The sequence below is a fragment of the Clarias gariepinus genome, chromosome 4 (assembly GCF_024256425.1).
Source record: "Clarias gariepinus isolate MV-2021 ecotype Netherlands chromosome 4, CGAR_prim_01v2, whole genome shotgun sequence".
Lineage (NCBI taxonomy): Eukaryota > Metazoa > Chordata > Actinopteri > Siluriformes > Clariidae > Clarias > Clarias gariepinus.
This window is the reverse complement of record NC_071103.1, coordinates 26,953,264-26,978,565: the sequence shown is the minus strand read 5'-3', so window position 1 is coordinate 26,978,565 and position 25,302 is coordinate 26,953,264. Positions and strand designations below refer to the sequence as shown.

General features: G+C 41.2%; 1 protein-coding gene across 2 annotated transcripts in view; it reads right to left on the bottom strand.

Annotated features, from left to right (window-relative positions):
• Positions 1 to 25,302, bottom strand: part of rspo2 (R-spondin 2) — a 54,206-nt gene that overhangs the window by 27,253 nt on the left and 1,651 nt on the right. Inside the window, exons 1-2 of one of the 2 annotated variants that reach the window (XM_053493907.1) lie at positions 11,513 to 11,551; positions 2,630 to 2,811 (exon numbers count right to left, since the gene is read on the bottom strand). In XM_053493907.1, the coding sequence (XP_053349882.1) occupies positions 2,630 to 2,756 (127 nt within the window). In that variant the 5' untranslated portion in view covers positions 2,757 to 2,811; positions 11,513 to 11,551. Of the gene's footprint in view, positions 1 to 2,629; positions 2,816 to 11,512; positions 11,552 to 25,302 lie in introns of those variants that run through there. The other variant, XM_053493906.1, reaches the window with a different exon arrangement.

Below are 25,302 nucleotides of genomic sequence, written 5' to 3'. Positions count from 1 at the left end.
AAATATCGCTAGCATCCATTTCCACTTTTTATATAGTGAAACAAAAATAGTCTTAAACCATAAGGTTATATAGAAAGATTTTTATGGTCACAATTTCATGCTCTTTCGGTCTATTTATTATTGGAAAATGAACAAAAAAGGCACCTGGAAGAGACATACAGGCTGCTAAGAAATTGCAATATTTAGAATGCATATTGTTCTAAAGTTAAAATAGTTATATTGACAGCATTACTATAGTACTATAGAGTATATGTTTTTTTATGTAGGAAATGAATGAGTCAGGGAACTGTAGGTAGTGTTTTATAGCATACACATTATCATTTAGGTTCTTGTATTATAGCACCTGAGCTGTTAAGAGTTGCTCTGATAATCCTGTACAATCAAAATTTGTCCAGGTCATTTTTTTGTATACAACAGTTAGTTCCAACCCGAGCAATCTGATTGGATAAAAGGATATTATAATACGAATAATAGATGGTAACAGCACTGAGACTTTTAACTATGTATCACTCTATAGAACTGGAAAGAGGAGAGAGCAACTGCTTGCCAAAATCCACAGTCAAAACCGATCATTAAAATAATTGCATATTAAAGATGTAAGAAAGATCTTTAATAACACTTTGTCTCTTTAGTAATTGCTTCTATGCCACTGAACTGTACGTATGTGTTCACCTAATTCATGGATACGAAGCTAACTAGCTTCTAAAACGAGGCTGAATCCCAAAGCCTTCGTTAGCCGCTGATCAAGGGCACTACTTGCTCTATGAAATGAGCAATTCTAAATTGTACCCTACATAGTGCACTGCCCTCTTAGTAAACACGATTTGGGATTCAACTCAGAACTTTAGAGATGGTCCACGGTGACAGGCAGCCAATAATTTCAAAAAAAGTGTTACAGTGTCCCAGGTTCCATATTTGCAGTCTTATAGTGATCCTATTGCCATTTCCCTATAATTCCACTTTTTTTCACTAGTCTTGTTAGAACATCCTATTAGGCCTGATCTATAAGGACGATTTACCCGAGGATGATGGAGAGAAAAAAATTCCCTCATAAAAGAGGCTCAAATGTAAGATTGGATTATGACTTAAATTGGAGTTACACTGGGATCAAAGTAAGCTTTCTCTTGAGATCTAATGGTATGTGACTGTAATATTTTTGATCTGGGAGAAGATCTGCGGATTAACTTCTCAAATCACTGTAATTAGGATTTCATTTCCAGTAGATCTGCATCAGACGTCAATGTGCATATGACGCTGTTAAAACACGGTGAACGCATAATTTGGAAGGAAGAGCTGTGAATAGGAGGGCGCAAGATCTATGAGAGAGAGGGTGTCGCTTGACACTGGACTGTCTGTGTTCACTCAATTTGTGGATACAAAGCTAACTAGCGTCTAAAACAAGGCTGGGTCCCAAAGCAATCGCTAACCCCTGATCGAGGGCACTACTTGCTCTGTGGAACAAATGATTCTAACTGGCTACCCTGGCTTTCCAGTTAACCCTATTCGGGATTCAACCCAGAACTTTAGAGATGACCCCCAATGACAGGCAGCCAATACTTTCAGAGAAAGTGTTACAGTGTCTGATTACAGTGTATATTCTCATGCACTGTGTTTTAGCTAGATTACTATGTGGCTCAGAGGGAACTAAATACACATATTATAAAATAAAATACACAAAGACAGTAACCAGACATAATATTATTTGTTCTTTAAACTTTATTTCATCTAGCTAGAGATAGCGGGCTAGCTCCGTTGGGAACATTTCGAACGCAGATAGTGGTAGGCCTATATACAGCAGTAGGCGTGCTGCAAGATTTGCTCTTCCACTTGTATTACTCTATGTTTGTTGATATAAAGCTTTAAAACGATCCATAAAACTTGGGTCGTGTCCCAATCCGCATACAGTCCTGGTGTCTGTTTGGATAAATTCTTTATCGGATATGTGTTGGCCTGGCCGTGTTCAGATATAAAATGCAGATGTTGCTCCCTAATCAGCACTACAAGCTTAATAAATGTGGTAAACAGTGGCTTAAGAAATTATTCTAGTAATTTCATCAGCATGGCTTCACATATTCGTCTACCACAACGCACTTGACAGAACAGATGAGACAGGAAGTTTCAAAAGGAAGTTAGCTAGTACTTTGAATAAATCATATAACCACCAGACGTGGATCTGTTATGAATGGTTATGGGAATATAGTGCTGTCATTCAGTTGTTTCCATCTGTATATGTAACCAATCATATTTCACGTCCATTGATTCCACAGTGAACTGCATTGGATCCAGATGTCTTTACAGAGCACATGATGGCAGACAGGCGACCCAAAATCCAACCACTTCGTTTTAGTGTGCAATCTTTTTGAACCCCAATGCAAAGATTGGCAAAACTGTGTCTTTGTGGAATACACAAAATGGCTACAACTTATGGAGCTGAAAAACATTTGGTTCCCATCCAACTTGCCTGACTCTCAAAGATCAACAACTTTTCTAAACACAAGTCTCTATACGTGTGCTCTAGATTAGTGAGTCTGTGTGTGTGTGTGTGTGTGTGTGTGTGTGTGTGTGTGTGTGTGCGTGTGTATGGGTGCATGCCATGCACATGCAGTGCTAACAGGGTAAAGGGTCTTACTGGAGCACATGTTGATCTCCGGCCCACGGGTGCCGTAGTATCCAGAGGGGCAGACGTGGAGACACTCGCCGTACTGCCTCATCCTCTCCCTCCTCAGGAAAAGGAAGAGCTTGGGCTGGCACGTCATACAACCATTGTCCTTCGAACACACCGAGCAGCCTTTGCAGATTGGGTAAACATAGCTAGCTGGAACACAAGACAGAACGTACAAATTGTTTTACCAAACTGTAACACAGCATCTATTGCAACACATCATCTGTTACACTTTTTAACAAAAGCAAACTTTTCATTCATACATTCAAAGCATCATTACAACTGATGACTGGCCATGATTTTACGCCAGCAGTCGCTGCTGTAAGAGCGAGTTACATTGCTGAGGACCACAATCTCTTGCAACCCACAAGCACACATACACACACACACCCACATCCACACCCAGACACTACGGGCAATTTGTAAACGCCAGAGTGCAGTGCTGCAAGTCATTAAAAATCTCAATGAAACGAAATGAAAGAAATTCATGTAAAGCTTTGCTGCCCTTATCATATTCGCAGTAAAAACCGCTGTGAATGCAAACATTATGCTGATTTGGTTCGGATCGTAACTGCTAAACTCGGCGAGGAGAAAGCCAAAACAGCAGGGACTGCGAGCCAGATTTTGAAGACAAAGGAGCCAGTAATAACGAGACGGTTCCTCCTACTGTAACTTCTTAGTGTCCAGTTTACAGGAAAATATCCTCGGTTGCACACAATAGCTGCAAACAAGAGACAGCACTATTGATTGGAGCCAAGTTTTAAATATCACTTGCCAAGATAGAGTAACTGTTCTAACTGTATGACCTACCACAGTGCTGTAGCAAATATCATGCTGTGGGAGACGGAGCAGACTAGAGAGGTCCAGTACTGGCCTGTGGAGTTCTAAGCGATTTTTGAGTAACTATTAAAAACATGTGTTAATGTGCCGTTTTAATTACTGGGGAAATCCAGCAGAAAAAGCCATTGTTAATGAATTTATTAATGAGTTTATTTTATTTGTAATTAGAGAGAACAAAGTCCTGTATGGGTGTCAGAATCTAGAAAATCAGGGCTAACGTCACTCAATTTATTTATAGACTGATTGATTCACATGATACTTATTTTATATACGTACATCGTTCATTATTACTTTGACAATGATGGATGATAAGCCTCCTAAGAAAAATCCTTCATGGATTAAAAGCAGATATGCCATTTATTTCAATTCAGTTCAACTGACTCCTTTATAGACTCCTAATAAAGTCTATATTGATCTTAGTTTGAGCGTACAGTCTGCATCTTACTGCTATCCCTGCTCCAGGTCTACTGCCTTTGGCTTGAGAAAAAAAAAAAGAGAAAGATTTATGGGAACAAAAATTCAACAGGATGTAACGTAAAACAATCCATACTATCAAACCATCCGCATGCCATGTGGCTCTTTCCAGACATGCCTTGTATATACTGCATTTGATAAACTCTTGACCAAAGTAAATAGTGCATCACGTTCTGTCGTTACATATTTTGTTAAGATAAAACCCAACGTTTCTGTGTTTGCCGCCTGGAAAACTAAACCTAAATAAATTCCAAAGCTGCTCTCCCATTGTGAATATGGCTGGGATATAATATACTGTGAATTTCACAGATGGCCATCTTCAGGTTAACAAAATTCCGTATCAAATTTCTGTTTAGCTGGGTTTCGTATTCCGTATTCCTCACAATTGGTAAAAACGAGGGATAAGTAGGCACATTTTTATGCGACCACATTGCGCATTCTCAGAGACATATGGTATACAGTTTTGACGTGTTTACTCTAACCTGACATTTGTGCGCTCTCCTCCCCCACAAGCCTACACCCTGATTGCTATTGTACCGTGGAGAATTGGAAGTATAAAAAAGCAGACAACCATTGGAGCATTCAATCAGTTAGGTAGTTGGTGGGTGGTATTGCAAACTGTTGCTTTATTTCCTCATCTCTGTCCCATTTTAACTACATCCAACCGGCAGCTCAGTCATCCATTTCAACAACACCTATTAGTAGTTGGGAAATCGTTCGGAGTTGTTTCGGCAAAGCTCACATTAACGGCCCTTACTTTAAACGCTCGAGTGCTGTCAGCATATGTTCTCGACCTGTGCGGGTTTTTTCTTTCTGGGCTTGTGTTTTGCGAGGAATTGTTTTGCTCGCTGCGTTGTGTAACATCCTACTCAGAATGTGCATTAGAGCTCGTGCTTTCTGCACACGGAAAACTCGAAAGTGAGGGTTTCGGCGGATGGCTGAGGAGATTAGCCTTTGCTATGATGATGAGCCTTTGGATCAAGGACCAGTCTACACTCCGGTTCAAACCACAAGTATGGCAAATAGCAGGCTGAGATTCAGTGGATTTCAGACAGGGGTGTCTAACTGCTGTCCTCGAGGACCCAGGGCTTCCACGTTTTATGGAAATCTTTTTCACCGCTGGTTGATTTATACCTGAGGCTTTAACAACTATGGTTGAATTCTCATATCCCACCTAATATTTTCAGCAGTCGCTCAAGGGACTCACGTTAAAGGTTCTAAACCAGAAATTACAACTAGCTTTCAGTATCACCTTCGAAGACAGCCCTTTCACATTCAGCACACACATCACATGAGAGGAAACAACTAAACGAGCCCATACAGCACCTAATTCATACTGAGCGCTCGATACAGATTGGTGTTTAACATGAGATAAACCTTCTAGTCTGACTTGACTGGTTTTAGTGGCTGAAGCCTCCAGTCATAAAGACATCAGCCTTCACCGTTCACACGCTATGTTGCATCCAAGATCTGAGAGCTACAATCTGCACTTTATATACAAACAGCTTCTCTGCCAATGTTTTAAGTCACAGCCGGATGCTAACGATCAAAGTGCATGGGTTTCAAGAAATTCCAGGCTCTGTGTAAATTGCAGTGAATGAAGCTAATTCAGCTGTGAGGGAATGCTATAGCGCACGGCATGAGTGTAGAATTTACATTTTTACATCTCTGTAAATGATAGTCCAAGAATAATATCACGCATTTCCTGACCGAAAGGAATAAAATACAAACAGACATGATGTCGTAGCGAGATAACTAAAAACAAGGTACATAACACGATGCAGTTAGGAGTGTAGAAACTACCTTTATTTCTCCATATAACTGCCTGCAACACTAACGCACTTTTCCCAGCATTTCACTAGTGCTTGGATAACCTCAAGGTAGAAGGTTTTCTGAGTACTTCAGGTCCATAATCCGACTGCCTTCTTTTTTGCGTCTGAATGGTGGCCTCCCTGGAACTCCTTCAATGGCCCAAACATATGGAACTGTTGTCAACAATGTGTGGTTTTATTTATTTATTTATTTATTCCCCCCAATTTTCTCCCTAATTCAGTCGTGTGCAATTCCTCCCCGTCACTAGGGGGCTCCAACATTAAGGCTACTACTACACTCAGTCGGGAGGGCCGAAGACCATCACGTGTTTCCTTCGAACTACGTGACGCCCGCTGACCTCATCTTTTCGAACTGCTCACTCACGAACCGTTGGGGGCGGCGTAACACACTCGGAGGACAGCGCTATCACTTCCACTTCCACTTGCGCGAGCTCACAGACGCCCCTGATTGATTAATGTGGGAGCATAAGTACCTCCCTACTTCTCATCCCTCCCCTCTGAGAGAGCTCGGCCAATCAGCTCTCTCTAGACCTCCAGCTGCGAGGGGTGACAGCATCACCAGCGATCTCAGGATGATAGGGCTAGCACTTCACCACTGCGCCACTCAGAGGAACTATGTATGTTTTTAAATCAATTCGTCTAAAATGCCTACCGAGTCTGAGAATCAGAGCCTTAATGTAAGAGCCTCAATATAAACCTGCATCCATAATGACTCTCAGAGCTGCTGTACAAAATCAACTGCCTCTTTTTGACTACAAATGATAAAAAATGGCTGTGCATATCGAAAGACTGAGACCTAACCATTTCCAGTGTCACGATGTTATAAAGGGAAACCAAAATTATCGATCAGCCAAACCATCACCACATCGCTCGTCAGCTTGGAAGGAGCCCTTGACAGAGAAGACAAAGTGTCTGGACTAACTGATTAAAGGTACATGTCTGGATATTTTTGGACAAAAAGACTGCAGATCATTATTCTTTTGAAGATGTTATTTTATTCTTAGCCATGTTTTTATTTCTTTCCCATACTCGCTCAGTCTTTCTCCCTGGTTTTAGAATTTACAACTTCTGTCACAAAAGCAATACTTACTTTCCTTCTTATAACTAACAATAGTGTGCCTTAACCCCCTGAAGCCGTCACCGCACAGGAACACTGGGTAAAACATTAATCCAGACAAGCAGAGCAACCATTTCCGTCTTCCTGCCAGTGAGACACAATGAGAAATGAAATCAAATTTGTACGAGGTAAAATTTCCTTTCTTATTAATTCTACATTAACGTCTGGCCAGATGTCGCGGTGATAATGTGGGTTCCTTCAGGTAAGTTCCATGCAAATCGTTGAAGTGTTCCATCGCTCATGCAAATCGAGAGCCCGTAGCATGAGGAATGACGCCATTTTTGGCCTGCGCTGCATTTGTTCGGCCAGAGAAGGTTGGTCTTGAACTGTGATCAAGAGCAATTAGGACGGAAGGGAGATCCAGCTGAATGCTGCTCCATCTCAGGTGCATTTAATGAATGCTAAACGTATGTAACAGCTATAGGCTCAAGCAGACCTCCTATATTCCCTCTCCATCAGAGACACACACTCCATCCCTCACTGCTCTTCATTACATCATACTGTACAGTGAATCATTAAATGCTTCTGCACTTCTCAAACCATAAAAACACTGCAACTTGATTACAAGCTTTGATTCCAAACCCTAGAAAGTAAACTACCCACATCACTAAGGGTAATTTTGTGTTCATCCAATTAGTGAGAGTTGTGTAAAAGACAGATGTGAGGCGTCATTAGAGTAAGCTGGTAAAAAACAACCGAGTCCCCCACCACTACTACAACCACCTCGGTGCTTTACAAACAAACTGATGGATCACATTTCCTTTTCTTATCTACAGTATATTAGATTCATGCAGGATTCAAAAGTCTGAGAATCAACTCCAGAGATATTTCTCTTCCAAGAAACACAAAACAATAAAACAATAAAAAATGTAACTCTGGTTATCAGATGGATGTTTGCATGAACTTACCTATAAATGTGCACCTGTTGATTATAAAAAAATAAACTGAATTTTTTTTTTTAATATTGTTTTTAAAAAGAGGAACCGTTCAATCATGCAAAGCAATATTTTGGACATAAACAGCCAGAGCTCTGGGTAAACCTCAGCCCTCAGAAGCTAAACCCAAGCCTTCTTATGAGGTCTCTGCTCTGTGGTGAAAATGATGTTTGCCAACAGAACCATGCACTTGTAATATAACATCCTCAAAGTCCTTGGGTAATGCACTCCTAAAAGCAAGTCTATTAAAACCGTAGTGCTCCACAGGAGAAATACACTTCAGTTTCTCCGACTTTTAGAGCTATCAAGTTCACGGCGTCCTTGCTAAGTGTCTAGAGCAAAATACAGACGAATGGAAGAGGCTGCCAACATTTCTAGCCACTTGTCTTGGAAATTGGGAGTCGTGTCCTTGTAATAAAGCTTTCAGAAGATCCCCAAAGCGCAAACCAACCCATGAAAGGCTACACGCTCTACCACAATGTTAAGATCGGTACATGGAAAATTACATCAAATCACCTACACATGACTTTCTTCATTATCCATGTCGATGACTCTCTTTGTAAAAAAAAAAAAAGAACACCCATGGTAAAGGGGGATATGGCACTTTATGTTCCAAAATGCTTTTCTGTTTCAGTTTATCAGCAAATATGTTGGCCCTCATTTAAAAGTACTACAGCTGGAAACGGTCGGGAGTTGGAGATTCGAGCCTTTTTTCCAAGTTTACTTTCACATTTCGCACTGTATACATATGTTTACAATTTAGAGCAATCTCAGTGCTTATACTGCTTTAGCAGCATGTGCCTGAATAAATGCTTTTTATTTTGCCATATCATTAGCTCAACTGGAGAAGTTCCTGTGCTTCAGGCTTAGCGGGCATGCCAGACATTGGTAAATTTGTAGATCGAATCTCCGTGCTTAAATGGCGGATTTGATATATAAATGTATCCGGCAAGAATCAGGAGCTGGCGGGAATACCTTCCAATCCACAGTGAGAGATAATGTAGAGTCTGTGGATCTAGCTCACAACACTGCTGGTGCTAAAAAAGAAAATGAGTTCCTTGTACATGATCTTAGTGAAATCATACTGTATATTGTTTATATTACTGTGCCCTGCGATGGACTGGGTGTACCCCGCCTCCTGCCCTAAGTCTCCTGGGATAGGCGCCAGCCCCCCGTGACCCTGAATACAGATTAAAGCGGTATAGACGATGAGTGAGTGAGTGAGTGAGTGTTTATATTATAATCGCTTATTGGATAGTGTCACACCCACACCTGGTGGTTCGTCTGGTCCCTCTCAAGGTTTCTTCCATCCTTGTCACCATCGCCTCTGGCTTGCTCACTAGAGATAACTTTATAAATATTGAATCAAGTATAAATTGAATTGAAATGCATACAGTATCTAAGCTATAGCCAGCCTTCTAGCTGCAGTAAAAACTGGTCACTAAGACAAACGAATGGTGCCAAGTACTACAATCCACAAACCGGCAGATGTTCCCAATTAGCACCTGATGTCCTGAGGCCCATTATGTTATGACTATTAGCTTATCCAAGAACAACAACACAAACACAGAGGGTCAGACCCCACTTTCAGGTATGTAGTGAAACAGCAGTGGGGCAGGCTGCCTGATCTCTGCTTATTCTCTTCAGACACGCAAGACAGGCCAAAATAAAGTACACAGGTGCTCAGAGCATCCTAGAACAGCAGGCAGTGCAATCAGCAATTCGGCACGAGAGCTGTCCTCTCTGGAGGAGCGTGCCCAGGCACACACTAACATGTGTTTTAGGTTTCTGTCTTTTGGAAGAAAAGTTTAACCATTCCAACTTCTGGAATACCCCACAGGGCTGTAAGATCATGTTATCCTCACTAAACACAAGAGCGAAAGATGGAGGCGATCGTGTGGAGGAGAGGGAGAACGGAACAGGGGAATAGAGTAACAAAATCTTTTGCTTCTTTCCATTTTCAAAGCTAATGGATATTTTTACTGCATAAAATATCCTTAGAAACATATGTTTCTGTAATGTTTCATTCCATTAAGAAAAAGGAGAAGAATATACAGTGCACGGCCAAGAAAAAAGGCTCAGGTTACATTCGATCGCCGTTTGATTTGCTTACTGCACACAATGTGGTGGCCAGTTCATGTGTAAAAATGAATCCTCATGCTTCCAGAACCACTCTTTCACAATTTGAGTCCTGGAATATGCCTGTGCCATCAGGGACGGAAAACGATGTGATAATCTGGCCATTCAGTACATACAGCTGATTTTATTTTATTGCCACATAATGTTGCTGAGCCTAGACCTGACCGTCTGAAGCAACCCGAAATCACAACACTGCCTCCACAGGCTTGTACAGAGGCTTCTTCATGAGCTTTTGGTAAAAGGTCATGAAGTCTGATGAGTTCACATTGAACTCTATTTCAGAGTGATGGGTACATTAGGGTAAGAATGGACGTGCATGAAGTAGTGCATCCATCATGCATACTGTACCTTCATGAACGTCCATTTTTACTCTAATGTACCCATCACTCTGGAATAGGGTCAATGCGAACTCATCAGACTTCATGACCTTTTACCAATAGTCCTAAGTCCAATATGCTCCCTGGTAAGTTGAGTACGGCTTGTGTTAGTCTAGTGGTTTTCAGCTGTTTAGTCCAACGTTCTCTTCACAATGTTGTGTGTATGGAGATGCTCTTACTTTCACTATTAAACATAGTGATGATACGTGTTTAAGCGATTACCAAAGTTGATGGGTCAGCGCTATCCTTCCAGATTTTGATAGCGTTTTGGAAGTTTACTAGCACACTTCCAGTGAATTCAAACCCACATAGTTGTTTTCTTTGCTTTGTCCAATAATTCGACCAAAACCAAAATACCCGCAAAATACACTTGTTACAAGTTACAAGTTTAGGGCTTCTTCTATAAAGTTATGGACAGTTGATGCATTACCGCCACCTACTAGACTGGAGTGTGTAGCTGAAGTTTGGTAGAGAAAAAATAAACATAGCTTGATAACATGACATGACATGCAAACAGGAACAACACAGTAAACATTAATTCAATGTTCATTACATAATTTTAGTAGTTTTTAATACCTTACAAACTGTAACCAATAAAGTTGCTTGAGAGAAACTAGAAAAAAAATTGTAAAATTTGTGCTAAAGGCCCGGGTTCGGTTCCCAGCCAGTGCCAAAACCCCAGCCACTGAACGCAGTGCCGGTCCCAAGCACGGTTAAAATGGGTAGGTTGGGTCAGGAAGTGCATCCGGCATAAAACTGGTGCTAAACTTGTATGTGCGGACCAAGTGCAGCTGAAAGACCAACAACAACATATCCTGAATTAATAATAAATAACAATGATGAAATAACTAACATTAAAGGAATAACTATAGTGTTAATTAAATAAATCAAATTAAATATGGGCCGTTAGCATTTTGAAATATTTTTGTTCTCTACGAAGAAAAATATGGACGCTTTATCCAACACTGACAGAGATACAAAGTAATCCAAAAAAAAAAAAGAACAGAAAAAGACCGCCAGAAAAACAGAAGAAGAGAAGAGAGTACTGGTTAGGAATGGGTGGGAAGTGGAATGGATCTAATTAGCACACCTGTTGGCAATTTATCCCACATAAATCTCACACCCAATTTTCACACCTGTAGCTGGATGCTCTCACTCCCACGTGTTATCCTTCAGGAACGGCTTTGTGCTCCCTGCTCCGAGAGGTGCAGTTACCACAGCCGCAGATCAATGAAACTCCTTCCAATTTTATCACCCAATGTAGCAAAGCTCCTGTCTACTATTTCTGCACATACAAGTGTACCCACACGATCAAATAATACTCCAGCCAACACATCGGCACCCGAAACCTCACACAAACCAGGACTCATGCCCCCTGACGGCTTACAAACACACAGAGATGAAGCTGAGGCTTAGCTGAGCTGTAGAGACTTCGGATTTAAGCCTCTCTGCCATATTGTATGACGGTTTCAGTTTCAAATGCTTATTCATGAGCATTTAATGTAAACTGTTATAGCACTGACTGTTAGTTAAATGTCACATACTGTATAATTGCGCAATTGCGCTATACTCCATATTTGACCACAACAGATGTCAAATGAAAATACATCTTGTTTTGTTTCATTACAGTTTATTGGCTACAGGTTGCTCTAGTAAAATGCAGGTTGAGCCAATCAGGATTACGCATTGTCTAGTTTCTGTCTGAAAGCTATTAGCCAGCCAGTTAAACTCTAAGCATAAGGATATCAAGGTGACTGCAGGGCAAAATTTTGGAAAAGGAAAAAGATCAAAGAGCTTTTCTATTCTTCAAAATATGTTCTGTAGGGTGATTAAGATTTCCATATTTCTTAGAGTGCATCAAATCTAATTCCAATTCTTTTTGTCACATACACAGCATGATAAGCTTAAAAAGTTTTTGTCAAACCCATATCTCCATGTTGAGACCAGAATCCTCACTACGGGAAGGTATGCACCTTGACTCTGGCACCTTAGACACGTGGCACCACTCGGCCATCCTGACACATGTGTGTGTTGTGTGATGGTTGGCACCCTATCCAGGGTGTCTTAGGCTCCTCAACAGGATAAGAGAAGTAGGTGTTGGATGATGTCATGTCACTATCTTTTTCTGTCAAGCAATAATAAAAGGTACTTTATTTCCCACACCTATTAACATTATTCATATAGCTTGATTTGTTAAGCCTATCCCCAGGGACTTGGGGCACGCGACGGGGTACACTCTGGACAGGGTGCCAATCCATTGGATTAAGTTTTAAATATTTAATGGGAAATTCCAAATTCCACCAACACTTCTGGTGCTGTCTGACATCCATGCTAAATGCACAAGCATGCCACGTGTATTAATTTAATTGCACAGATCATGCAGTGATTTTTATTTAGCATATTATCTCAATAAATCCCTGGCTATACCACATAGACAGGCAGGCACAAATGAACCAGTATGAATGCTCCTCTGAGCCCGTAAGATTTCTGTGTCACCTTTGGCATCATAGAAAATGCAAATACTGCTGCCCGGTTGTATATCATTATCTCTTTGATGAGGCCCACCTCCAGCTCACACCCTAGCCTTACTCAACCCCATGCACACAGCCCAGAGCGGGAAAAAAAAGTTCACAGGGTCAAAAGTATGGAAAACCACAGGGTGCCCATGGCGAGTCACGCACACACACACACTTGCATATGGTCCTGGCCACTTCAAAAGCCTGATCCCAAAGACAGGGACTCGAGCATGAAACATCACAAATCATCATTACTAGAGACTAAGGGCACCTTGCTTGAGCTCTACAGACTGTGATGAGAAACAAATGCTTTAATTACAGATTATCCAAATCAAATCTGGATATTATCAATTTGAGATTATATGAATTAAAGCACTCTTAATCACGCTGAATCATGTATTCAGGGTCGCGGGGGCCTGGAGCCTATCCCAGGAGACTTAGAGCACGAGGGGTGCTAATCAGCAGGGCACACACACATACACTCACACACTCATTCACACTACAGGCAATTTGGGGATGCCAATTAGCCAAACCTGCATATCTTTGGACTGTAGAAGGAAACCGCAGTACTCAGAGGAAACCCATCAAACGTGGGGAGAACATGCAAACTCAATGCACACAGAGACGGGAATCGAGCCTGATAAGATAACAGTCACTCATACATTCACATCTAGGGGCAATTTAGTATAGACAATGCAGCTAGTGGCAGGTGTTTGGGGTGTAGAAGGATAAACACCGGGACATAGCAGGCCACCCCACTTCAAGACAGTGTAGGTCAAACATTACCATACCTTCAAAACCATAGACTGCACCATCGAACCACTCACTATGGGAAGTTTACAGAACCTTCTGCACACACAGACGTGGATTTCCCGTCTTAGATCTCAACAGCACTTTAAGAGATAAAGCTAATGCTGGTAAACACTGATAAGTGATAAGTGTTGAAGTGTGTTGCTCAACTTTTAGGAAGTGAAAAAAAAAAATGCTGAATTTCAGCAGTACGAGCTGCTGCTATCCAATAACTGTTCCAAAACTATATGAGGACACAAAGAAAAAAAAATCAAGCACTAACAGATGTCAGATATTTTCCTCTAAGAACGTAAGCGGTCGAGTGGAGACGTGATCCCATTCATGAGCATCACAGTTCGCTGCATTTCTGACTGCTTGCCCAAGTCTCATTGTCCTTAAACTGCATTTATCCCAGACAACCACACAGCAGTCTTGCCGAGAGGCTGAAAAAATGTGCTTGTGGAGTGGTTGCTCAAGGAAGCAAAGTTGTTATGCATAAGAATAGACAACGGCGCAAACATTGTGGCTGCTGTAAGGAGCTTAGGTTGGCTGTGGCTAAATTGCTTTGGCCATAACCTGCGTCCAGTGGTTACCAGCAGCACTGCCAGTGAGAGTCAGCACCTAGCCTGAGCTTCGGGTCTTTGCAAAAGCCTCGTCAGCACTTTCTGCCAAGGCTGGCTAGGGAAGAGAAAGCCATACAGACTGCAGAGGCAGATCCAGATACCGAAGCGCAGATTCGTCCTGCTTGTTTTTCTGATGTGAAGATGAGTTTCTGTATCAACAAGGGACACGTGTGGGGTGACTGGGGCAGGCAGAGGACACTGTGGGTAATCCTGATGATTCAGTGATTTAGTGGTGTTACAATCATGCGCACATCCGACTAGAACAGACATGCTTGTACATTTGAGCCCCCACTGATCCCCCCTTCGAGCACAGCTGGAAATGTGGTCACAGTTTTCAGTTTTTTATTTGAGGGTTTCCTATTTTCTCTTCTATGTGAGTTACTATATTTACTGATTTCAAGGTAATTTAAACTCAGCATTTCTCATTGAAAAAAAAGTCAAATTTGACGTTAACTCCTTGAGGGCTACACTTTTTTTGTTCTATTTTCTATTACTAACAAAATGTGGGCTAATGAATTGTGAATACAAACCTTCTTAAATTTGTGTGTTAATGTATCAAAGAAGAAGGTACGACAAAACATCTGTCCAGACACCGTATCCATCTACTGACATAATTATTAAAGCAGCTAATTACTAAGCCCGCCTAAACCCAAACTTAAACCTAAACCTAACTTAGTATCCAAAATCAAAGCAAGTATATAGCTATAATGTTGGAACTTACTGATCCCATCCAGTATCCGAATGATCTCAGATTTCAGAACTAAAGCCAACCTTCCAGGTAAAGACACGCCGCACGTCATGCAAATACAGATGAATCCCGACGCGTCCTCTATTTTTTTGTGCAAGTGCATTTCCTATCTCCTGTTCCTTGGCACTGCTTACACCAGAGAGATCATAGAGATAAACACTACTGCTTTCATCCTCTTCTCTCCGTCTTACCCAAACAGTTCTGCTGCCTGATTTTACACAGAGCTTTTATTTATCTGATAGTCAGTTTCAGCATGCACTGCCCTAACAGATGACATTTGCTTGGTCTTAGTGGCTGGTACGTGTGGCCAGGCAGTGACATTACCAAAGCCACTGGGGTGTAAACATGTAAACTACATGCGACCTCTGCGTGTGCGCACCATTTCCTTGCCACCCCTGCCTGTGACAGCTGTTTATGCTAAAGAAGACAGTCCTGCTCCTGAGGCCTGGCTCGGCTCCAAATGAAATAACACTGTGCTGAAGAAAAAGTCGGCCAACATGTAATACAAGTGGATAACAGAGAAAGAAAAAAACAAGAATCTGAAAAATGTTGGTGGATATTTTTCTCCGCCCCACACATATTCTTTACCGTGCTCTTTACCGCAGACTGATCCCTGCTGTGCAACCCAGTTACTAAGAGAGGGAACGGAGGGATAAAAAGAGTGTCCAAATCCCACAATTTATAAACGGACCACAACTGAGGCTGTCTACAACAAAGCATTTAGAAACAGAAGAATGAGATTCTTAATTCTACTAGAGTATGAACAACGAGGCAAATTAGCAATCGAATAAAACATCCTAAAATTCACAGCAGTGACGCCGGCTCACAGCTTCCTAGTCTTAAATTTCATTCTGAGTTTGGGTTACTTACATACTAAATGAAGTTCCTTATTTGCCTCTGGGACCTCTGGTTTCTTCCCATGTCCCAAAGAATATGGTGGGAAGTGGCGTGAATATACTACTCACTCACCGTCTATATCGCTTTATCCTAAATTCAGGGTTGCAGAGGGCTGGAGTCTATCACAGGAGACTTATGGCATGAGGCAGGGTACACTCCGGACAGGGAGTCAGTCCATCACAGGGCACATGTACACGCACTCAGACACTCTACAGGCAGTTTGGGAACGCCAATTAGCCTAATCCGCAGGTCTTCGGACTGTGGGAGGAAACTGGAGTACCCGGAGGAAACCCACCAAGCACGGGAAGAAAACAGGCACACAGGGGGACTCGAACCAGGACCCTGGAGGGGCAAGGCGAAGGTGCTAACAACTACACTGCCTTGCCCCCTGGATATACTGCTGTGTGGCAATCTTTCCTAACATGTCATTTTAATCACTGAGTGCTATTTAACACTCTTATATACTATCTTTCTTATTCCCTCATTAAAAAATGCTCAGTTTAGGCTGAGCTGGGAGCCATGAATGCACTGCTGTCTTTACTTCTTTATCAGAAGTGAATTATTGTCCTCATAGGGCTGCTGTCAAAGTACCAAACAGGTGAAAGTCTGATAAAGCAAGATCAGGACTGCTGGGAAGATGCTTTAACGCCTTAAAACTTAAAGACTTAAAGAGTTTTTGCAAATGTGTGCGGACGTGCATCGCCATGCTAGATCACAATGCCCTTAGATAGCAGTCCCCTGCATTTAATCCAAAGTTTAGGCATCCGCTCTTTAATAAGCATCTTTAACTCTCAGGCTCGTGAATCCAGTAATGATGCTCTTTAAGAAACTCCCACCTTCCTTAGAGTACTGTATATCCAAATTTTGTTTGCAAATATCCAAACGCTTCTGTTAATGCTCTTGTTTCAGCACCAGGTACACAAAAAAAAAAAAAAAAAAATCACAGCACGCTGCTCTTCTTTCATGCAAATCATAGGTGAGGCATTTATTTTTTACTCACGCCGCAGTTACAAATGTACTGATGTAACATGTCAGATGTAACACGTTATGATTTGCAAGAAAGAAGAGCAGCGTGACTGGGGGACAGTAGCCTGGAACGGAAAGCGCTGATAAGACAGAGTGACCAATAAAAGTTTTATTATAGGCAGAGTGCTGATTATTTTTGACTTACCCTCGGACATATGTATATTTTATATATATTACTTATGTATATTATGTATATTACTTACATTATGTGATTTTTAGTGTTGATGTGGCATGTATGTATTTTTTAGTAAATATGTACAAGGACTTTGTAGACCACTTTGTGGAGGTTGACACAAGTCAAAGTTTGTTGTGACAATAAAGCTCTTCATTTAAACTGTCATTCGGTGTCAAAAAGTTTTTGAAGATATATAATAAATGAAACTACACAAGAGACACCGTCAATAATATCAACCATACCAACACAAAGCCAATCCATATATTGCAGGCATGTACTCCAGGGTTCTTATTGAGTCTGAGACAGCTTATGAAACATTTCTGTGACAGTGAGACAACTATTTGAGTGTTTTATATCTGTAGCAATAACACATTTCATGAACTCTTGTTACTGCAAGACAGTTCATTTTACAGACCAGAATAAATCCCTGTCAAGGAAACATGGAGTTCCTTTGTTTGACTGGGCCTAAACAGAGAAATAAACTGACACCGAAAAAAGTATTAACACACCATTACCATTCAAAGACCTCATGACCCTCAAAGACCTCATCCATATTTGAGCAACGTCTTCAGACAGTGTGTATGAGGGAGAGCAAAAAGAGTGAATGAGAAGACAGGGAGCGAGAGAATGGAGAGACAATGAGCTCAGCACCACAACTCTCTAATAACTTCCATGCCTGACTTCCATGCCTGATTGAAACCACACCAGTGCTTCTTAGTTCCACAAGCAGGGGCCAAGCCAGGCACTCCACTATTCTTCTGCACTCTGCTTTTCTCAAATTGACATGCATCCCCTTTGGCTAGAAGGACAAAATTGCTGCAAGAGGTTATGAAAGGGCAAGGAGTCGAGACGAGACCCCGACACTGTCCCCATCCTCTGCACAACCACAAGCACATGCCATGAGTTCCTCTATTTCAACTGACCAGCCCACGTCCAGCCCATTGCAAAGAGAAGGCATGTTAAGAGTAGGGGTTTGATGTGGAGAGTACGTGTAATTAGAGGCCCCATAACATACAGAGTAACAGAGGAAGCCAGTACATCTGTTGGATAATGGAATTCTGGAGAGGAGGGATGGAAGGATCACACTGCCCTGAAGGTTTGATTGAAAATATCAATCAGAATTGGAGACTAGTCCCAACATGGGCATCGCTGCCAGGGCTTGTGTTTTGGCACAGCCTCACAGATCGATTAATCAGTGGTCGCACTGGATGTGCACGATACCCACCTGTCAAAAAGAATGTTCACTTTAATGGAAGAGGACGTACTGAAGGGGCTTTGATTTTCCCTTCACCTCCAATTCCAAACAGGAAATTTGACCCCTCAATCTGCCAGTCTTTGAAGTGTGGGTCAATGGAAAACCAAGGGCAGAGCTCATTATTATTGTTTCTTCGTGTTTTTTGGTTAAGTCTCATCACTTAGAAATAACAAAGCTGGCTACAGTGAGATGTTCAAGAAACCCTCCAGGAACCCTCAATGTCACACCAGGACACACACATGTACAGTATGCTTCCGCTCTGCCCTGGAAAAGAAATTGACAAGACTTTGCTGTAGGGTTGGGTAGGACATAGCCACAGTCTGCACTAACACAGACACCGTATGTAAGAGTTGTGGGGTGGCCAAGATGAGAGCAAGTCAAGTTCCTCAAGCTCAACAGGGGCACTTTAAAAGAGCAATTTAAACCTTTGAACTGTCCCAAACACTCAGCTGACACCCCATTAGCCAGTCATGCTTGCAGACCTTCCAGCCCAGGTGTTAAGGAGGGGGTTGAGGATGTGGCATCTATCTTGTGGGAGGCTGGATCATCATAAAGGATCAACGACAAGCATGATTGAGGGAATAAGAAGGCTTGCTGATATGGAGTACTGGTACATGAAAGTTATGACAGCGGTTAACCTCACTGGCGTTCCTCTCAGACGCTAACATTACTGTCACATGGTTTTCTTTACTTCAGCATTTAGTCGAAGTCCAAGGTAATAAACAAAAATGAAACACACTCAACAAACGAGGGAAAATCTAGCTTTTCATTTGTCTCATGCGGCAACCCATGGCATGATGTAGCTGCCACAACTGCAACTGGCCTCGTTACTTAAAGTACTGAAAAAACGCAACGAGTCTTTTGAATAGCAAAATAAGTGCAGTGCAATCATACATGCCTTATTACTGAGTAACATCTTTACATTTACATTTACATTTAGGCATTTGGCAGACGCTCTTATCCAGAGCGACTTACAAAAAGTGCTTTAATGTTTACAACATTGGATACATACTTACACTGGGTTAACTAGGTTAATAACCAAGTACCATTAGTCCAACACATCTAAGAAGAGGGTTTTTTTGAAAAAAAAAACGTCTTTAAAAAGGTCTTTACCTTTCATGCCATGGTGTGACTCAAGAAGCTATTTGAAAAAACATCTGCAAGGTTGTTTCATGCATGCTTTTTTTTTTTCAAAATAGGTTCCATATTCAGAAATTTTATTGGTCAGTAAACTAAAAGGAATTGTACCCAGCTAGCAATATTACAATATTTAGTAGTTTTAAAAGGAACCACATTAAGGTATAATTGCTTTGGCTAAGCTGTTGAGGGACTAACAAAAGGTGAAAGCTAGCAACCTCACTCGCTTATGGGACACTGGACCTTTTGTCCGCAGCTCCACAGTTTCCAATCACTATAAAGAAATATGGAGTATATTACAAGAATTATATAATAAGTCCCTTTTATTTTACTTCATTTCCGAAAATTAACTTTTACAGTGCGGTAAAATGTGTCCCGAAAGAGAACCATCTGTTTGGCATTTAGCACTGCCAGCACAAGGGATCCTCTAATGACAGTGATTGAAAGGAAAAGAGGGAATCTCCTTGTGCATAACGGATCAAAAATCGATGAAATTTTAACGCATGAATGTTTCACCCGCAAAGTAGTATAAGATGACGAATGGGTGGTGTAAAATGGTATTGCAAAACGCACCCTTCCATTTGCATGAACTGAAAGCGTCTCCATTCTGCTTCTTAAATGAAGCAACAGCTCACGAAAACGGAGACATGGGCTGTTGGTGGAGGAAACACACCACTCCAAATCCAAATCAGGAGTCTATCAGTCTGGATAAATAAAATGACGCTAACTGACGTTGTTGAGGAAAGAGCATGTGGGTGTTTTTGTGGCTAATATATACAAAGAGAATCTGCCACAGAGGCTCACATGGAGCTTGAGGTATCTGCGCCATTGTGAGTTCATGCTATTGCCATTCCGTTGTAAAGAAAGCTAATGGGGTGCCATAGCATTGCCGCACGATCCCCGCACGATACACATCCTCTGCCTTGACACAACAGCCAGAGCCAATAACACATTGATTAAGGCTGTCAAATTGTCATTAAACTAATAAATCAAGTTAAGCAGAAGTGACAGGGCTTCATTAGTGAGCAACTGCTTAAGGATGTTCTGCATCAGAGTGCGGCGGAAACACAATAAACTGCAGGAGCTTGATCTGAGTGAGAAAAAAAAACAAAACAAATCAGACCACAAATCTTTTTTTTTGGTGGAAGAGAAAGTGAAGACAGCAGCTTCCTTCTTTTTGAAGGACTCCGGATACAGCAGTATACTCAACCTGAAGTCAAATCTTTAACCAATAGACTAGTATAAGTATAAGCTGTATTTCCATCCACAGTTTGACAAAATCAGACCTGGAACATGTTCCCATTGGTTTGGTGCCACCCTTGAACCTTTAATCCCTTTCAGGTGATGGAGCTCAGATGAAACCTTCTCTAAATGATCTCCTCAGATATGTTCCCCCTCAACCTCCTACTCCCCTCTCCCTGTCTCACTCTTTCTCACGCAGCCTTCGATGCCCTCCTTTATCAAGAAACGCTTCGTCCTGTGTGCTGGACCAGGCTACAAACATTCTCCACTCGTTTTCAACAAACTTGGTAAAACAATCACACCCTGCTGTAGGAGTACAAGACACAGCACACCAATAGAGCTGCTGTCCGCTGTCCAAGGCCTGAGGGCCAGTGCAACTGAAAAGCAGCACAGCTACTGGACAAGAGGAGACTGGGGACTCGCACACATAAACTTGTTGACTCGATGAAGAACATCCATCTCCTGGATTAGGGAGGCAACACGTGAAAAGCTCTTGTTAAAAGACGTGACATCTGCAGCTTTTTCACTTTTTCCAAACGGTGAGTGGCCTACAGTTAAACAGAGGGGGAGAAAAAAAAAGCTTTTGGATCGCTCTCCTTCGCTGTCAGGCACTTAATCAACGACGTATATGGCACGAACATACCAGGAGCCAACATTAACGTGTCCACCCATTGACCTGGGACCTTGTTTAAGCTTTCCGCAAACATAGCGCTACATTTCCCAGCTTCTCCCCCTCATGCCTTTCCGTGTTAGTTAGGATTTAGCAAACCGAACGAATGTAAACTTAAGGAATACGCACCAAAAGTGCACCAAAGCGAGTTATTAACTTCTCGCTTTTGTTTTAAATCAGGTCGTTCGTATCCTCGATCAAGCTGACTGTTCTCTCCACCACCTTCATATGCTTTGGTCTCAATTCCAGCAACAACAGATTCTGTGATGACGTCTCAGTGTCGTTACAGCTTCACGGCGCTTTAGATGAAACACAGCTCAGGAACTCCCAAATAAGCCTTTCCTTGGAGATATCCACCTTTTAATGGCTTACAGAGCAGGATTGTCTGACTATATGCTCCTATTAGGTCCATTATCATAATCACAGCACTAATCAGAACGAGCACTTTCTATGCTTCACAAAGAGAGACAAAGAGAGGCCAAAGTCATGGTAATGGTCTAAGACCCACTAGACACACACACGCACACACACACACACACACAGAGCAATCTGTGCTTTCAAGCATGCAAACTTACTGAGGTCGTAGTGTTTTTATAGAAAATGGTTAAATAAAGTTTGTTAAATAATATAATGTAATATCTCATGCTTGCATTCCACATGGAATCAGAACCAAAATCAAAAACAATGAAGGTAAAAAATATTGACATCATCAAGGCTTTTTAGTGTTAGGAATAAAAGTGCACATTTCAAATCCACAACAAAGCATATGTCCTTCATATTTATGTGCTTTAGAAAAGAAAAAAAAAAGAAGAAAACTGCATGCACTTAAAATTTGATAGGAAAAATAGGTACTTGCTGTGAAAACTACTTCTACAAACGTTTTCTACTTAACACCTGGCTCGTGGTTAGGGACACGGTGTTTAGGAGCTTGTACAAGGAGCTCCTAAGAACGTTAATCCATGTGTAATGACCATAATATGATTATGACACAGGAATATACACATTGAAAAAGTGTATAAACATAGGAATATCAATGCTACAGAGACTTTCTTTCTTAAAGGCATTTGGAATTAATTAATTAGCGACACAGGAGTTAACGCCGTCCCTTTTACAGATCTGCACGCCTGATTTCTTCCCTCTTCCCCTGGGCTACGCTGGCACATGAGCCTTTTGGGTTTTTATGTAGTCAGCAGGTGGCATCATTAGGCAGGGAATAAAATGAAAACAAATACCCCAGAGTCTAGCAATGATATCATAGCAGGGCTTGATAACCCTCCCAACACCCCCCGTCCTCCCCACCCCCCCAAAAAACTCCCCCCCGTCTGGTCTCTGTAGCGTGCATTATAGGGGGTAAGGAGGTGTAAATTGGATGTTTCTTACTGTTGGTTTAGTTTTATTTGCACAGAATGAAAACGATGTGTTGGCTTTTAGGCACGGGGAGAACGGCTGTGCGCTGCAGAACGTCTTTTAATACCTTTAATATATTACGATGATTAGTTTGGAACATGCCAAATACTCACCAGAGAGGGGTCATTGAAGTCATGAATACGAGGCTAAGTACACCTTAGACACTGTATATTGGCATTTTATAGCAGATGCTAATAAGTGTATGGCCGAGTCTAATCGTAGCGCATGACTGGAGTCTCTGGAATGACTCGGATACCGCTGTACAAGAGCGAGCCAGAAAATACTGAGTATAAAGCTGTCATAGAAACCCGCAGGGCAAGAGAAATATTTGACTGCTTCAGAGTCTATTGAACCATGATTTCTCCCCCATGGTACTCTCAATAAGCATGATAAATAAAATAAGGAAGGATGTTTAAAGCTTGGATAGCTGCCACAGCATTTTGTGTGTCACTCCTGGCCTCATGTGCATTAAAACAACTAAACCTACTCATTTTTAAGTCTTCAGATGCAATCAGATTGCCTTCTACAGAGGCATACATACATACATACATACAGACAGACAGACAGACAGGTATGGATGATCTGACTGAAACACACACGCATGCATGCAATGAAAATACACTATATTTCCAACTTTGATCCCATTAAGAAAATGATATTACTCAGTATTTGAGATCGCACAAGTCCCACAGAAAAACAGGAGAGCAGAAGATGTGTGTGTGCCAGTACCCTGCAGTGATGGCCTGATTATTTGCAGATGGATGGTGGAGAAGACTTGCAGCCGAAATAAAGGCCCCCCCCAGCATGCCATGCGTATGCTTACACCTAAGATTAAAGTTGAAGTTATTTCCATTTCTTTTTTATATTAGTAATTTAAATATGTTGGAACAACACTATATGCGGCTCGTTAATTTTCTTTTAAAAAAAGGACTTTTTTTTACTTTTTTAAAATCCATTATTCCTCTCAACCATACGGAGAGAGCTACTCATTTCCATTTGTTTATAACACCAGCAAATAGACTAGCTATGAACGCGGCATCACAGTGAAGGAACTGATTGCTCAGCTCTAGCTTCATTTTGAACTTAATGACCTGGAAAGGCTGATTTGAAACTTATTAATCAGATGCAATGTTTAAAGAAATACAAATCATGTGTACTGTAGGCAGATATTATTATCCATGATTATCATATTTATTTATGATTTATGACCTGTTCTGATAGACCCATCTGATCGGCGGAGAGCTATTTATAACGCTCATTAGTTATCCTAGATTTTGGCTACCACTAACAAGTCAGAATATTACAGCTCCCGTTATTGAATGTTAATAAATACAGAATATCTTAAATGAAGCAAAGTTACAATTGTTCTTAGTTGATATGTGTAAGATAGTGAGTAAATTCACATTTAAGATTTTTTTTCCAGATGAATCCACCAGCAGCATCTAGAGGAGATGTGGATGCAACACAAATTAAACCTCCACTGATAACGGCGAGAGGTGCACTGTCCAGTATCTCAACAGATCGAATAGTTTTTTTTACATTTAGGATTTATGGAGATAAAAAAACAATCCTGAACATGGTTTGATACCCAGCTGGCAGACAGACGTTAATGTGTTTGTAGCCCTTAATGGTATGAGTAGTTCGGCTTTTTGAGTGGTGGTCGTGGTGGGGGCAGGGTGGCGGAAAAACGACTTCCGGTTCTTTGATTGGCTTCCAATTCAACATGTCTACGGCGGTTAAATCCATCTTACAGTTTATCGGCCTGCGCCATTTGCTTTCTGAGTACCGTAGACTCAGGTATAATTAATCAACCAGGTTTTCCCTTATACAGAGTCGAATCCCTGAGTCACTTGAGAAGTGCCTACTAGGTACGAAACCAAGGTACAGGCAACATTGTCAAAGTCTTTTTCAATTTAAATCTATAAAGTCAAAATAATTGACATTTTAAAAGTTGAATAAAAAAAACAGTTTCTTTAACCTGAAATGAATTTTAATAACCTCTACCTTCAGTGTGATATTGCGAATTGTATTAAAGTTATGTAATATAAAAGCAAAAGTTCCTGCACCCCACTGCATAAGAAACTGAATGTAGATTGTAATTAAGACATTTTGAAAAGATTGTAATGTTGTTAAAAACCTCGAGAAGATATGTTCTATTTGACTTTACAACCAAAATAACACAACATCTACTAATCCGTGGAGAAACCGTGTGTTTGTGGCAAAGCTGACAAGTGAATACACTTGGATACACACTTAACTGTCCAAGCAGGGAACAATTTTACATTATAAAACAATTGTATAGATTAGTATAGATCTACTCAGATTTGGGAATGTGGTGTTCACTGGTTAGCTACAAGTGTGTGCAAAAAGTGTTGATGCCAAATATTTCTCCACAATGGTAATCCTATAAAACTGCTCTACCCTAAGTAAGGAAATTCTAA